Source organism: Suricata suricatta, chromosome 16 (genome assembly GCF_006229205.1).
Source record: "Suricata suricatta isolate VVHF042 chromosome 16, meerkat_22Aug2017_6uvM2_HiC, whole genome shotgun sequence".
Taxonomy (NCBI): Eukaryota; Metazoa; Chordata; class Mammalia; order Carnivora; family Herpestidae; genus Suricata; species Suricata suricatta.
Window position 1 is genome coordinate 44,621,287 of NC_043715.1, and position 15,527 is coordinate 44,636,813.

At 53.8% G+C, this 15,527-nt stretch overlaps 1 protein-coding gene and 1 long non-coding RNA gene across 2 annotated transcripts; one reads left to right on the top strand and one right to left on the bottom strand.

The window, feature by feature from the left end:
* Position 1: 1 nt before the first annotated feature.
* KCNK6 (potassium two pore domain channel subfamily K member 6) lies at positions 2 to 9,981 on the top strand (the record flags this gene model as incomplete). The annotated part of the gene is made up of 3 exons (XM_029924284.1): positions 2 to 287; positions 8,139 to 8,534; positions 8,659 to 9,981. Coding segments are annotated over 3 exons (906 nt in total), but the record flags the coding sequence as incomplete, so codon positions are not given.
* Positions 9,982 to 12,474: 2,493 nt separating this feature from the next.
* Positions 12,475 to 15,360, bottom strand: LOC115280453. The gene is made up of 2 exons (XR_003903780.1): positions 15,069 to 15,360; positions 12,475 to 12,902 (listed from the first exon to the last, which is right to left on the bottom strand). It is a non-coding gene; the product is annotated as an uncharacterized LOC115280453 (long non-coding RNA).
* Positions 15,361 to 15,527: the final 167 nt, after the last annotated feature.

Here is a 15,527-nt window from a genome sequence, read left to right on the forward strand (position 1 = left end):
GGCGTACGCCGTGTACCTGGTGCTGGGCGCGCTGCTGGTGGCGCGGCTGGAGCGGCCGCACGAAGCTCGCCTCCGGGCCGAGCTGGAGACGCTGCGCGAGGAGCTGCTGCGGCGCAGCCCGTGTGTGGCCGCCCCCGCCCTGGACGCCTTCGTGGAGAGGGTGCTGGCGGCCGGACGGCTGGGGCGCGCCGCTCTCGCCAACGCTTCGGGGCCCGCCAACAACTCCGACCCCGCCTGGGACTTTGCCTCGGCTCTCTTCTTCGCCAGCACGCTGGTCACCACCGTGGGTACGTGAGCGCCGCCCCACCTGGGGACCCGGGAGTCATCACGAAATACTCTTATTCCAGCGGTTCACTCGCACTCGGCCCTGGGGCTAGAACCCCTGGGACCCCCCCCCCCAGCCTCCCATCGAGGATCCAGGACCCGCACCGGGGGGGTCAGCCCCCCTCGGGAAGCCCCCATCCAAACCTTTTCTCCCAGTTCCCTCTAGGACTAGGGCTGACCTCAGAGTACCTTTCAGGGAGCATCTGGGACCCCATTCCTCTGCATGACCCCCCTGGGAGATCCATGTCCGTCCAGCCCCCTCCGAGCCTAGGACTCCTCTCCCCCTCTGAACCCAGACCACAGCCACACAAGGACCTCTGCCCCTCTCTCTGGGCTCGGACCACCATTCTTTACAACACTATCTCCTGAGTCTCCAGATATGTCCTTTGGGGATGCCCCCTTGGAAAATCCTACCCCAGTCTCCTGACCCTGGTGCCCCAGCAAGGACCCCGAGTCTCCACACCCTCTCAGGGTGCCATCATTAAAGACTTTACTGCCAGTACAGACCCCTCAACAAGGACCAGGGACCCCAATCGGTGACTTCTGCCCTTTGGACCTAGACCAGTCCCCAGCCAGGCTCCACCCCCACCCCCACCCCCAGCCCTCCTCCAGACCAAGAACCATCCTCTTCCTCATATTCCCCAGCAGGCAGTCCTGATTGCAGACACAGGACTCCTTCATCTTGAGCCTGGGAGCCTCCAAGGCAGGATTTTCCTCCCAGAAGGGCCACCCCCATTCCCTCTGAACCTGGGACTTCCAGTTCAGCAGCTCCCAACTGTGGGTGTATGAGAGGGACCCATCGTGGGGGGACTGGAGCACCTCCGGGAAGGACCACTGACCTTCCAGCCAGAAGTCCCTCAGCCAGGACTTCCACCTCTGCAGTCCCAGAACCGGCTCCAGCAAAGCTTCTAGCACTTCCCACACCAGAGACTCCCCAGAGGAGCCTCTTTGAACCCAAGAACCCCTAGGTGAGACTCTCAGCACCCTCTAGACCCTTGTACCCCTCAGTAAGACCCCAGAGCCACCTGGACCTTCTCCCAGGGACCCCTGTGCCCACCACACACACTGCCGAATCCTGCTTGACACCCCCCCCTCCACAGGAGGCCAGCGGAGGGACTGTGCTCTCCGCACCTGCTACCCTGTCCTGAGACCCCCCTGCCCACCCTGGACTGCCTAAGCATGGGAACTTCTGGGGACCAGATACCCCTCCAGTCTTCTCCAGACCCACAAATGGGACTTCTGTCTCCACCCCAACACTGCCCCAGCCTGCTTTGGACCCGAAATTCTCCCATCTATCAAGGATGCCCCAGGACCTCAGCGCCCTGGAGCCCTCCCCAGTATCCACTCAGGACCGTTACTGCTTTCCCCCCCACACACTCCCGCCGGGACCTGGGACACCGGCCCCTCCCATCATCCTCTTAGCCCTGCCTACCCACATCAGGTGCCTTCAGGCATCCTTGGGCTCAGAAGCCCCCTCGCCTGATGACTCCCTTCCCAGTCTCCCATTTGTGATCCACAAGATGCCCCCACTGGTGTCTGTCCTCTCCTTCCTCTGGACTCAGGATGGCAACCCCAAAGCAGGATCCATTCCAAACCAGGATACTGGGCTCCCCATATCTCCTTCTCAGAACACCACTGCCCTGCCCCCACCTCCCTACCTCAGATGGAATCCACCTCTCTCCCCAGCCCTACCCTGAAAGTCCCTTCTTACATCGGTGACCAGACCTGGGAAATTCCTTTGTTGTCAGGTTCTGCGGGTCCTCTCACTGCCCTTATCTAGCCCCCAAACTTCCTCTTCATCTCTGCGGGGGAATTGGAAGGGGGGCGACTGGGACTGGCCCAGACTCTTAACTCCCCCTCCTGTGGAAGTAGCAGGTGGCCTAACCTTTGGTGCCACCCATTGTGTGATGCCCATTCTGTGGACCAGCAAACCAAGACCACAGGCAGCAGGGCCAGATGCTCCTCCCAGCCTCTCTTCTGCCAAGCTGGCTGGGCCTGCCCGACCTGCTTCTGGGCTCCACTGGTCACATCAATGTCCCTTTGCCTCCTCCCAGATCCCGGTGGCTTCTGACAGGTTGCTCCAGGCGGGACAGGGGCAGAAACCAAACTCAAGGCCTGGGTGGATTCCTGCTCAGCTGCTGCTCCCCTGGGCCTCAGTGTCCTCCCTCACCTCTAATGGAGATCCTCACACTCCCCACTTCTCAGTAGTAGTGAGGCCTGCGGAGAGGACTTAGCACATAGGAGCTGTAACAGAACTTAGCACATACCGGCTGTAACTTGGTCAACAAAACAGCCTCGTGAGGCCGATGCCATGTGCGGCCCTATTTCTTCAGCAGTAGAAACTGAAGCCCGGAGAGGTGGGACAATTTGCCCAAGACCACACAGCTGGGAAGGCGTAGGGAGGAAATCTGAATGGGGGCCATGAGGCCCCAGAGCCCCCACGCTTTTAACCGGCGCACCATACCAGGCTTCAAAGGCTTGCGTGAAGAAGCGTGATATGCCTGTGTATTGTGAGACAGTTTATTCTTTTTTTTTTTAAGTTTATTATTTTTTCTGAGAGAGAGAGAGAGAGAGAGAGAGAGAGAGAGAGAGAGTAGGAACAGGAGAGGGGTAGAGAGAGAGAAGTCAGAGGATCTGAAGCAGGCTTCATGCTGACAGCAGAGAGTCCAATGGGGGACTCGAACTCACAAACTGTGAGATCATGACCTGAGTGGAAGGCAGACACTTAACCTTAACTGGCTGAGCCACCCAGGTCCCCCACAAAGTTTATTTGGATACTTGTTAAAAATGGTAAGTTATTGGGAAGCCTGGGTCAGTCAGTTAAGTATCCAACTCCTGATTTTGGCTCAGGTCAGGATCTCACAGTTTGTGAGATCGGCCCCGGTGTTGGGCTCTGCACTGAGCAGAACTTGCTTGGGATTCTCTGTCTCCCCCTGTCTTTCTGCCCCTCCTCCACTTGCTCTCTCTCAAAAATACATAACCATTTTTAAAAATGATAGTTTATTACAAGAGGGGAGCGACACCGACCTCAATTCTGAATATAGCAAAAACAGCTGGAAATTTAGAGCCAAGTGTGGAGTGAGGGCTCAGGAGATAGAAAAATTACCGAGAGGGGCGTCTGGGTGGCTCATTCGGTTAAGCGTCCAGCTTTGGCTCAGGTCATGATCTCACAGTTCGTGGGTTTGAGCCCCGCATCGGGCTCTGTGCTGACAGCTCAGAGTCTGGAGCCTGTCTTCAGATTCTGTGTCTCCCTCTCTCTGTGACCCTCCCCTGCTTGCGCTGTCTCTGTCTCTCAAAAATAAATTTAAAAAAGAAAAATTACCAAGAGGGGCGACAGAGCGGGGAGAATTCTTAGTAAACTGGCTCAGGATCCCGCTGAAACCGGCCTAGTCACGAAGAGAGCTCAGAGGAACCTGACTGACGTTTGGTCAAGGAGGGAGTCCTTGCCGTGCTGGTAATAACTGAGGTTTAGCCTCGGCTATCATTGTCATTGTCATGGTCATTGCTGATGAAATCAGGAGGCCTGAATGTATCTAGCGAGGTAGAAAACTGGACATCAGTCAGAGAGACGGCTCCCACAGCACCCCTGCTTTTGCCTTAGGCCAGCGTCTTTGGCGGAAGCCCTGGGGCTGCGGTTAAGGCCGGGGTGGAAGACTCAGCCCGCCCAGAACAGGGAACCGGGAACCTGGAGCGGGAGAGAGGAAGTGAGCGGTACGGTCGTGCTCACTCTCTGTGCCCTTGCTAAGTGCTCTGCCCGGTTCCAACCTGGCAGGATTATTGCAACTGCGCTTGAGGAAGGAATTGTTTTGAGCCCATTTTGCGGTACTCGGAGCAGACTGAGGCTCGGAGAGAAGAAACTACACGGCCAAGGTCACACAGGGAATACGTGGCAAAGCCCTGACTTGGACTCGGCTCTTCGAGGCAGTGAGTCAAGGCTCAGACCCCATTCCGTGCTAACTCCATGATGTCTCTGTTTATAAGGTTTATGTGTCATTAGCAAGCCTGTCATTTCAGCGTGGCCGCTGGAGTTTCTCCATCCAAATCCTTGTCGTTAATGACGGTTGGAGCCATATGTGAGGGGTAAACCTCACATAACAATTGTTTAAGTAGGTGAGTGTTTATTTCTTGCTCACATTCAAGGTTGTCAGTCCAAGACTGGTACGTAACCACATCAGAGACCCTCGTGCTCCTCTATGCGGTTTCCATTCCCAGTCACTTCATGGTCCAAGATGGCCGCCCAGCCCCAGCCTTCAGGTCTGTGTTCCAGCCAATAGGAGGAGGGAGGAAAGAGAGGGGATAGGCATTCTCCCCTTTTGAAGGACACTTAAAAAATTTTTTTAAATGTTTGTTTATTTTTGAGACAAAAACAGAGCATGAGTGGGGAGGGGCAGAGGTAGAGGGAGACACAGAATTCGAAGCAGGCTCCAGGTGCCGAGCTGTCAGCACAGCCCGACGCAGGGCTTGAACCCACAAACCGTGAGATCATGACCTGAGCCAAAGTCTGATGCTCAACCGACTGAACCACCCAGGCACCCCTAAGGACACTTTTTATTAAGTTTATTTATTTATTTTGAGTGCATATGTGAGAGAGAGAGAGAGAGAGAGAGTGGGGGAGGGGCAGAGAGAGAAGGAGAGAGAGAATCCCAAGCAGGGTCTGCACTGGCAATGGAGAGCCCGATGCAGGGCTCAAACTCACTGACCATGAGATCATAACCTGAGCCAAAATTAAGAGTCAGACACTTAACCGACCATGCCACCCAGGCACTCAAGGACACTTTCTAGAAGTTGCTTGCTTCTCTCATGTATAACTCCTTGACCAGAAATTATTCCAGAGTCCTGCCAAGCTGCATGGGGGGAAATGTCTTTGTTCTAGGTGTCCATGTCCCAGAGAATTATTTTTTTGCCCCAATTTTGAAAAATTGTGGTAAAATGTGCATAACAAAGTGTACCTACCCTCTTAGCTGATTTTACGTGGACAGGTCAGTGGTATTCAGTATGTTCATATTAATACAACCATCCCCACTGGTCATCTCCAGAACCTTCTTCATCCTGCAAATGTGAAAACTATAGGACGCCTGCCTGGCTCAGTCCATAGAGCATGTGACTGTGGTTTGCAGCCTCATGAGTTCAAGCCCCACGTCGGGCTTACGTAAAAAACACCACACACACCCACAAACTGAAACTACACCCATCACACAGTTATCTCCCCATTGCCCGCTCTCCCCAGCCTCTGGCAACCACCACTCTCCTTTCTGTCTCTACGAATCGGCCTACTTTCAGCACCTCCGACAAGTGGGGTCCTACAGTGTTCGTCCTTTTGTGACTAGCTTGCTTCACTTATCACGTGTTGTAGCATGTGTCAGAATGTGCTTACTTAAGAAAAAAAATTTTTAATGTTTTTTTTTTAATTTCTTAATGTTTTTTATTTATTTTTGAGAGACAGAGACAGCGCAAGCAGGGGGAGGGGCAGAGAGAGAGGGAGACACAGAATCCCAAGCAGGCTCCAGGCTCTGAGCTGTCAGCACAGAGCCCGATGTGGGCTCAAACCCACGAACTGTGAGATCGTGAACTGAGCCGAAGCCGGACGCTTAGCCGACTGAGCCACCCAGGCGCCCCTCAGTTCTTTTGAGTATATCAAAACCAGGGTCCTTTTATATAGAAGACAGGCGCAAGTGAATGTCCCTTCCTGTGTGGCGTGTTTCCACATTTTCTTGTTGATCACAGGACTCAATCTGTGGTCTTTTGACAAGACATTTTACTGTCAACATAAGCCAGGGCCCTTACTGCCCCAGTCATATATCTGACGCTTTGGTTTGATTTTTTTGTAAAATAAAAAGAGACTTTAAATTATACATTGCTAACGTGAGCAGTATCTCCAACGCCTGAATTCCCATTTATCATCTTTCTGGTGTTTTTTAAAAAATAATTCTTAAAAACATTTCTTTATTTTTGAGAGAGAACACAAGCGTGGGAGGGGAGGGAGAGATGGGGACAGAGGATGTGAAGCAGACTCCGTGCTGTCAGCACTGGGCCTGATGCGGGGCTTAAACTCACGAACTGTGAGGTCATGACCGGAGCCGAAATTGGAGGCTCAACTGAGCCACCCAGGCGCCCCCATCTTTCTGTCTGTGGTCCTGTGTTCCCTCAGTCCTCTAGGAGCCCAGTGGGGCTTGGCACACCCATTTTAGAGAAAGAGAAACCGAGGCCCTGAGCCAAACTGGAACCTACACCTTTCATTCATTATTTTGACTATTGATCAAGTGCGGGCTGTATGCCAAGCCCCAGGGCTATAGCAGGGAACAACACAGACAGGTCCCTGCCCTCCTGGAGCTGCACCCTCGTGGGGAGACAGACACTAAGCAAATTCCTAAACCACCTAGTATGTCAAAGGGTGAAGTGCTATCAACACAAACCAAAAACAACAGTTGGGGAAGAACGTGTAACCATTCAAATAAGGTGGTGAGGGAGGGAAGGCTCCACTGAAAAGCGGACATTTGAGCAGAGACTTGAAGGAGGAAGAGAGAACCAGCCCTGGGGGAAGGAACAGTCAGGGCAAAGGCCCCAGGTGGGAGCGTGCTGCCATTAGATCGTGTGGGGTTTTGTGGGTCGTGATTTCCTTTTACTTGAGTGGGTTGGAGCCACAAGGGGGCTCTAAGTGTGGGACGATCATGACCTTACTCAGATGTTCACAGGGTCCCTCTGGCGTGTGCGGGGTGGGGTGGGGGAACAGACTCCTGGCAAAGGTCAGGGGAGAAGAGAGGCCAGGGAGGAGGCTGTTGCATTAGGCAGGCCCAGGGTAGGGCTGTGGGACTGACTGGGGTGCAGTGAAGTGAGCAAGCAAGTTCAGGATCTATCTGAAATTGGAGACGAGAGTCACGGACAGGTGGAGAGTGGATGTGAGAGAGTCAAGGGCACCGGCCCATGGCCTGGGCTGTGGACGGATGGACGCGCCACTGATGAACTTTTAGGGTTGGGCGGGGCTGGGTGTGGGTGGGGGTGGAGCTGATGTCCGAGAAAGAATTCTTGGAAGACCTCTTTGGTACAAAAAGGTGATTTTAGGGGCGCCTGGGTGGCTCAGTCGGTTAGGCCCCCGACTCGGGCTCAGGTCAAATCTCACGTTCGTGGGTTCGAGCCCCGCATCAGGCTCTGTGCTGACAGCTAGCTCAGAGCCTGGAGCCTGTTTCTGGTTCTGTGTCTCCTTCTCTCTCTGCCCCTCCTCCTCCCATGCTCTGTCTCTCTCTGTATAAAAAATAAATAAAACATTAAAAAAAAAAGGTGATTTTATTACAGCCCAGGGACAGGACCCGTGGGCAGGAAGAGCTGCCCTGTGATGGGGAGAACCAGTTATATACAGGGCACTGGGAGGGGGGGGCAGGGGGGAGGCAAAGTCAAAGGGGAAGTTTCCAGAGAGACTTTCAGATGCTAAAAAGCACTCACAGCTTAGTGGAGGCCTAGCTATGGTCAGGCTAAGGTGGTTTTTCCCTCTAGCAAAGCATTCAGATGGTAGGGAGTTCTTGGACTTCAGACTATTGATGGGATTGCTTTTTTCTTATAAACTGGTGGAGACTCTTAGCAGTTTAACCATTTGTTTTTTGTTCTTTCCTTTTTTGGGGTAGCCCAGAGTGTCCAAGGAGTATCACACGCGTCCCCAGGGGGCGGGTGTGCTAGCTTGTCATCCCCATCACTTGAGGTGAGAGACTGTGGGAGGGGCAGTTTCCAGGGTGAAATTAAGTGTCAGTTTAGGGTGGCCGCTGACTCCGGAATGGAGGGGCCAGGCTGACGGAAGGCTTCCCCACGGTCCCCCGACCCTGCAGGCTATGGGTACACGACGCCGCTGACCGATGCAGGCAAGGCCTTCTCCATTGCCTTCGCGCTCCTGGGTGTGCCAGCCACCATGCTGCTGCTGACCTCCTCGGCCCAGCGCCTGATGCTGCTTGTGACCCACGCACCCCTCTCCCGGCTGGCCGTGCGCTGGGGCTGGGGCCTCCGGCGGATGGCCTGCTGGCACCTGGTGGTCCTGCTGGGAGTCGTAGTGACTACCTGCTTCCTGGTGCCAGCTGCCATCTTTGCGCACCTCGAGGAGGGCTGGAGCTTCCTGGATGCCTTCTACTTTTGCTTCATCTCTCTGTCCACCATCGGCCTGGGTGACTATGTGCCTGGAGAGGCCCCGGGCCAGCCCTACCGGGCCCTTTACAAGGTGCTGGTCACAGGTGAGTGGAGTGGCTGGCCGGAGACCAAGGGTGGGGGCACAGCCTTGTCCTGGAGGGTCTCAGGGGGACCCGGCCCTGTCCCGGGGGTTCGAGGCCACCCATTGCCCCTCCGCCGTCCCTGTAGCCTACCTCTTCCTGGGCCTGGTCGCCATGATGCTCGTGCTGCAGACTTTCCGCTACGTGTCCGACCTTCATGGCTTCACGGAGCTCATCCTGTTGCCCAGTTCGTGTCCTGCCAGCTCCAGAGAGGATGAGGACGATCAGGCGGACATAGTGAACCCCCAGCCGGATCCGCACCAGCAGCTGGCCGCCGGCTCGCGCGCCGACTATGCCTCCATCCCCAGGTAGCTGGGGCCAGCGCCCTGAGGCTGGATGGACCTGGCCTGTGGCCCAGGGGCCCGGGTGACTGAAGCTGCTATACTGGACCGTCCACGAGCGCATGCCCAAGTTCTTGAGGCACCGCCACCAGCTGTCCGTCCTTTTTTTACCTGTCCCTGTCCCAGGTTTCACCGCCACTGCCTGGTTCTCCCCCTACCACCTTCTCTCCCTCCCCCCACGCTGGCTTTCTCCCACCATCTCTGTCTTTCTCTCTCACTCCCCTTGTGTCTCACTCTTTTACTGACTCCACCTGCCTCTCCCTCAGCCAGTTCGAGCAGGCTCTGGGCTCGGACCTCATTTCGGGCACTCGACTGGTCACGATACCATGGGCAAGTGGCTACCCTGGTCTGAGCTCAGATGTCCTTGTCTGTCAAATGGACACAATATATCCACTCATCCCAAACCCCCTCCTTTGAGCAGACCCCAGGCTGAGCGGTGCTGGGGACGCCATTGTGGTTGAGGTGGCCCCTGGCCCTGCTCTCCTGGGTTCCTAGTCCAGCGAGGTAGACAGACCTGTCCCCACACAGAATAGGCAAGACTGCCGTGGGGGAGACAGGGTGGCCGGCATCGCGTTCGAGAAGGCTGTCGGGCAGAGCAGGCAGGGCTGAGGTGGATGCCTGATCCGGCCCGCAGGGTCAGGGTGGGCTTTCTAGAAGAAGGGATAACAACTCAGCCCTGAAATCTGAGGAGTGTGGGGGGAGGGGAGAGAAGATGGACCTTGTTTTATCTCAAGTGTCCCTTGGGATCGAGATCCAAGTGGGGAGCCTGGGGGGTAGGCCTGCCCTTAGAACCCTCCCCGGCAGCCTGGCAGGCAGGAAGCTGAGGCAGGACCCAGCCAGGACCCGAGTGGCACGGAAGGCACTGCTCTGAGCCCAGGCACCGCTGGAACAGCCGGCCCTGGTTCCCGAGCACTGATGGCTTGAGTGCACCGGGCTCGGGGGCCAGTCTGCTGGGGCTCCAACCCCAGCTCAGCCGTGTCCTGCCGCTGTCTGCGGGCAGTCGCTTCACCTCTGTAATTCTCAGTTTTCCTCATCTGTAAAATGGCAATAATAACTGAAGGAACCCTGAAGAGGGTTTCACAGAGGCTGCCATGTTATTCTGTGACGCTTTCTCTCGCCCGGTTCTGTTCCAGGTTCTGTTTCTTTACACACGAGGACAATGGTATCATCATCCTTTTCCATAGATGAGGAAACTGAGGCACTGGGGGTGGAGGTCCCTTGTCTTAGACACAGAGCTGGGAGGGGACTGATGCTCTGTCTACTGCCCCCAGATTTGCCTCCTTCCAAGATGATCCGTCAGTCATAGTACGCGGCGCCACAGGCCCGTCTCCTCAACCGTAACCTCTGCCAAGCCATGGAGGGGACAGAAGGGATGGGGCCTTTGAGCTGGACCTTGATAGCATTCGGGAAGGGGCACGTGAAGGCACTCCAGGTCCAAGGAACCTTGTCCAAGGTAGGAAAGTGTGTCATATGTCAGCCTCTGGCCACGGTTTACCTGACTGGACTATGGGCTGAAGGGGGAAGGAGAATGGAGTGGTGGTCATGGGTGCATCTTAAGTATCCTTAAATGGCCAGCTTGGGAACTTGGCCTCTCTCTTGAGGGTACTAGAGAGCCATGGAAGGATTTTGAGCAGGAGAGGGCTATCGTTAGGTTTGGGCTTGAGCTGCTGTGTGGAGGTAGACCGGAGGGGGAAGACTGAGGCCGGGTGCACAGGGGAGGCTGGGCCAGGAACAGAGCAGGAGATGATGGGGCTGGGCAGGGCTGAGGAAAGGGGGGAGGGGCAGTGGAGGTCATGCTCAGGAGGCCAAGTGCATGGGTCTTGTGTGGACCTTACAGACTTGGGAGGGACAAGGACAGGGAAAAGGCCCTAGGATGGTTGCCTGCCCGAGATGGGAACCTGGGAGAAGAAAACAGCTTTGAGGGGAGACAGTGACACTGGTTTGGAACATGGCGGGCGTGAGGGGCTAACAGGACATCCAGGACGGCATCAGAAGGGCACAGAAACCTCTGGGCAGAGTCTCCAGGTGTGGTTGAGGCTGGAGACTGATGGGGGAACCGAGGCCCCACGTGTGGGTGTGGTAGCCATGGGCAGGAGGGAGAAGACCCACCTTGAAGAGTCACCCTTAGGGTGTTTATATATTCATGTCAGTAAGGAAATACTTGGGATGAGCGCTGGGTGTTTATGAAAGTGATGAATCACTGATTCTACTCCTGAAACTAATATTACGAACTAGAATTTAAATAAAAACTTGAAACATTATCGGAAAAAAAAAAAAAGGTAAGGAAAGCGTTGAGCCGCAGGTAACAAGATCCTGACCAGCGCTGGCTGAAACATTGAGATGATCTCTATTTCCAGTCGCCAGAGGTGGGGAGAGCTCTGGGCAAGAGACAATCCCCAGCTCCAGGAGGGTCTTGTGGTTCCCAATCTCTTTGTTCAGTCACCCTCTGCTGAAGGCTTGGCTCCACTTGGGCTCCTCTCATGGCCCCAAAGTGACTGCCACAGATCCGGGCATCACAACCACATAGGATAATTTATTGTGCAAGAAGAGAGAGGCATCTCTCCCATACTGTCCCTTTGGAAGCAAGGTGGTCTTTTTCCCAACGCATCTCCCTGCACACTTCCTCCTCCATCTCATTGGCCAAAATTGGCTCACGTGCCCATCCTGAACCAGTCATTGGTCAGAGTGGTGGAGCCGTCCTGACTCACTAGGATGCCTCAGGATTCCCCCTGCCACCCAAACAGACTGGGGCTGAGGTTTCCTTTTGGAGGCTGGGCTCCCAAAACCTGGGCTTCTAATTGTTTTTATTATTTATTTTTGAGAGCGAGAGAGAGAGAGCAGACCATGAGCTGGGGAAAGGCAGAGGAGGGGAAACTATCCGAAGCAGGCCCCAGGCTCTGAGCTGTCAGCACAGAGCCCAACGCAGGGCTCAAACTCACAAACGGAGATCAGGACCTGCGCTAAGTCGGACGCTTAACCCACTGAGCCACCCAGTCGCCCTGCACTGGGCTTCTATTAGAAAGGCAGAAGAGGGAGAATGGGCAGATGGTGGTTAACTGGCAGTCAGAGTGATCACGTACAGTTGTGCAGGTTGGGAACTACATAAGGGATGTCTGCATGGCAGGGTGGAAACCAACAGGGGCTGAAGGTCAAGGCTGAAGATGACCCAAAGGGGCTTCTTTTTTGAGTTAACATAAAGGCTCCATAAGCACGTAGTGACCCTTTTTATTTTAATGTTTATTTTTGAAAGAAAGAGCATGGGCGAAGGAGGGGCAGGAGACGAGGGGGACAGATCTGACGCAGGTGCTTCTTTGACAGCAGAGAGCCTGATAAGGGCTCCAGCTCAGGAGCCATGAGATCATGACCCAAGCTGAAGTCAGATGTTCAACTGACTGAGCCACCCAGGCGCCCCAGACAGTGACTTTTCAAGTGGTGTCCTCACACAAGAAAGACGAGCGTACAAAGGAGAGAGAAAAAGGAGCCCCACAGAGGAGCAGGAAAACCAGTAGTGCAGGGAGAGTCAGTAAAGATGAGAAATGTAAGGATCATTCACCATTGTCAAGTCATGCTAAAAAGTTACACAAGGTTGTTTTAATAACAGTAATAGAAAACCCATAGGATTTACTATGTGCTGGGCACTGTTCCAAGCTCTTGGTACATAATTCATTTAACCTTCTCAGCAACTGTATTAGATCCATTTTCTGCGTTTTACAGTCAAGGAAAGGAGGCCCAGAGAGGTTAAATAACTTGCCCAAGGTCACAGAGGAAGTGCAAACCTGGGATCTGAGCGAAGTTTCAGTCACCTTGTCCCACAGGAGCCCAGAAAACCGCCACCGTCTAGCTCTGTGCCAGCCGCCCATGCTGCCTGGCTCCTCATGGTCAACCTTGCAGCTAAAGTCAGCAGCTGGCTGAGGGCAGTCACTTCTCACTTTGCAGGAGGTGCCTGTGTGATCTGGCTTCTGCTCCTCACTGCTTCTCCTTCCAGAGTCCTCTAGAAAAAAACAAAAAACAGGCCCTGTTCAATCCAACACACAGGGTGAAAGTGCAGGCTAAAAATTCAAAAGGTATAGGGCTGCCTGGGTGGCTCAGTCAGTTGAGCGTGCAACTTCGGCTCAGGTCATGATCTCACCACTTGTGGGTTCGAGCCCCGCATCGGGCTCTGTGCTGACAGTGCAGAGCCTACTTCAGATCCTCTGTCCACTGTGCTGACAGCTCGGAGCCTAGAGCTGCTTCAGATTCTGTGTCTCCCTCTCTTTCTGCCCCTCCCGCCCTCATGCTCTGTCTGTCTCTGTTTCCCAATAATATATAAATGGAAAGAAAAATTTTTATTAAAAAGGTACAAATGAGTGTACAGTGGAAAGTCAGGCTTTCTCCAATACCCAGGCTGTGTTGACCGATTACTCAGGCCTTCTGGGCAAATCGTAGCAGTATACATGTGTGTGTACATATGTGTGTCATTCCTTTTCTCCTTCACTCTACTCAGGTGGTACCTAGTATGATAAAGTGGTGACAATTACAGACTTTAGAGGCAGAGTCCCTAGGTATCAGTGCGAACTCTGTCCCTCTCAAGCTCTGTGGCTTTGGGCCAGTGATCTCACCTCCTTGGGCCCGAGTTTGCTAATCTGTAAAATGGGATGATAATAGCATCTACCTCATGGACCTCTTAGAGAGTTAAGCAACTTAATATCTGTAAATTTCTTAGACTAGTGTCTGGTACTCAATAAATTGTTGACTAATGATGATTATCTTCATTTCTACACCTTACTTTTTTTATATTATATAAGTTATATTTATATGTATACATCACTTTTATATACTTTTTAAAGTTTATTCATTTGGAGAGAGAGAGAGTAGAGGATGGGCAGAGACAGAGAGCGGGACAGAGGATCCAAAGCTCTGTGCTGACAGCAGCAAACCCAGAGTGGAACTCGAACCCCCACACCGGGAGCTCACGACCTGAGCTGCAGTTGGATGCTTCACCGACGGAGCCCCCCAGGCGTCAGCTGGCGTCTTTAGATACTTTGCCTAATGCTAGTCTCATTTCTGCTCCTTGCTTTTATCACCAACCCAATAAAACGAGGAGATCATTCCTGAGACATACAAGTAGGGCACACATCCTTTTAGAGAGAGAGAGAGAGACATGTCTGCAGTGCCTCCTCTAGGACACACATCCCATAAATTACTCTACCGTCTCACTAATGGCCATGTGGGTGGTTACCAGTCTTGCCGGCATAAATGATGCTGATCTGAGGAACCTCCCCCTGCTAGGGCTTCCTTCCTGAGTGGGGGGCAGGGAGGGGTGCCATGAGGATACTGAAGTCTCTGTTATTCTGTTCATGAGTGTAGACGGGCTCAGGCACATAGCTAGTGAGTTTCTTCCCTCAGATGAAATCCCTCCTCCGTGGCCTGAGGGGCTGGGGCCCTGGGGGACAGACTTCCATCAGCTGTCGTTTACACAGAACATCTGTCCTGTGCTGTGTTGGACAGAGATGGGAACAATAGTGATGGAGAAAACCCTTCCCGGAGCCTGGGATTCACTGGGAAGTACTCATGGCCTAGTGTTGTCAGGGGAAGGGTGGGGACTGGTCATATATTACAGACAAGCCCCTAGGGAAGGAAAGGGGTCAGCCAGTGACAAAGTAGGGAGTGGTGTTCCAGAGGGCGCTACTGAGGGGAATACAGTCTGGAGGAGAAAGAGCAGGCTGATCAAGGATATTCAAGTCCCTCTGAGACTGGCCTGTGGAGGACGTCTGTAGGGAGAATGGAGATGAGCTGGATGGAGGGACAACAGGGATGAGATGATGCAGCCCTTTGGAAGCCACCTGGATGTCTCCCCGAGGTCCTGGGGAGACACGGATGGCTTGTCTAGGAGTGTGTTTCTCAGGTTGCGGTCCCTAGGCCATCAGTATCAGCATCGCCTGAAAACTTGCCAGAAACAGCAATGCTCCAGCCTCACCGCTGACCTCCTGAATCAAACTCTGGGGGGCGGAGCCCAACAGCCCGTTAGAACTCTTCCGGTGAGTCTAATGCATGCTAAAGTTTGGAAAATCAGGAATGTAGGGCAAAATCATGAATCCTTAACTGTTAGGCATCAGAAAACAAACGAAAATCATTAATCTATTGGATTCCTTTCTGCCAGGCACTTTCCACGTGTTACCTTATAGACTACCCACAACTCCATGAGATGGCTTGATTGGGTCCCTGTTTTGTAGAGGAGGCGGGTGTTAAGCCGCAGTCGGATCCATTCCCACAAGGCGATCAAACGTGTTTTTAGGAGGATATTTTATACAAAAGCCCGATTGCACAGAGGACGAGTAAGGGCTATCAGAACATCCACAAGGAACTCCCTGAAGGCCTTCCTATCACAAACTTTGTCTCCAGCACCCTCAGCCCTCCAGGCCTCCTGCACCAGGGTGTTGAGCCCAGCTTTCACCAGGCCACCAAGTGGCAGGCGCCTGTTGATACCTGGTTACCGTGGAGACAGGCGCGTGGGGCCCACAAGTCTCTGGAACGGTGGAAGTAGGTTGTGGAAGCGTGGGCGGCCATTTTGAAACCGGGCAACGGGGGCGGGACTGGAGCGGCCAAGTGACGGTTGAACGGTTTTAACTAAGTGACT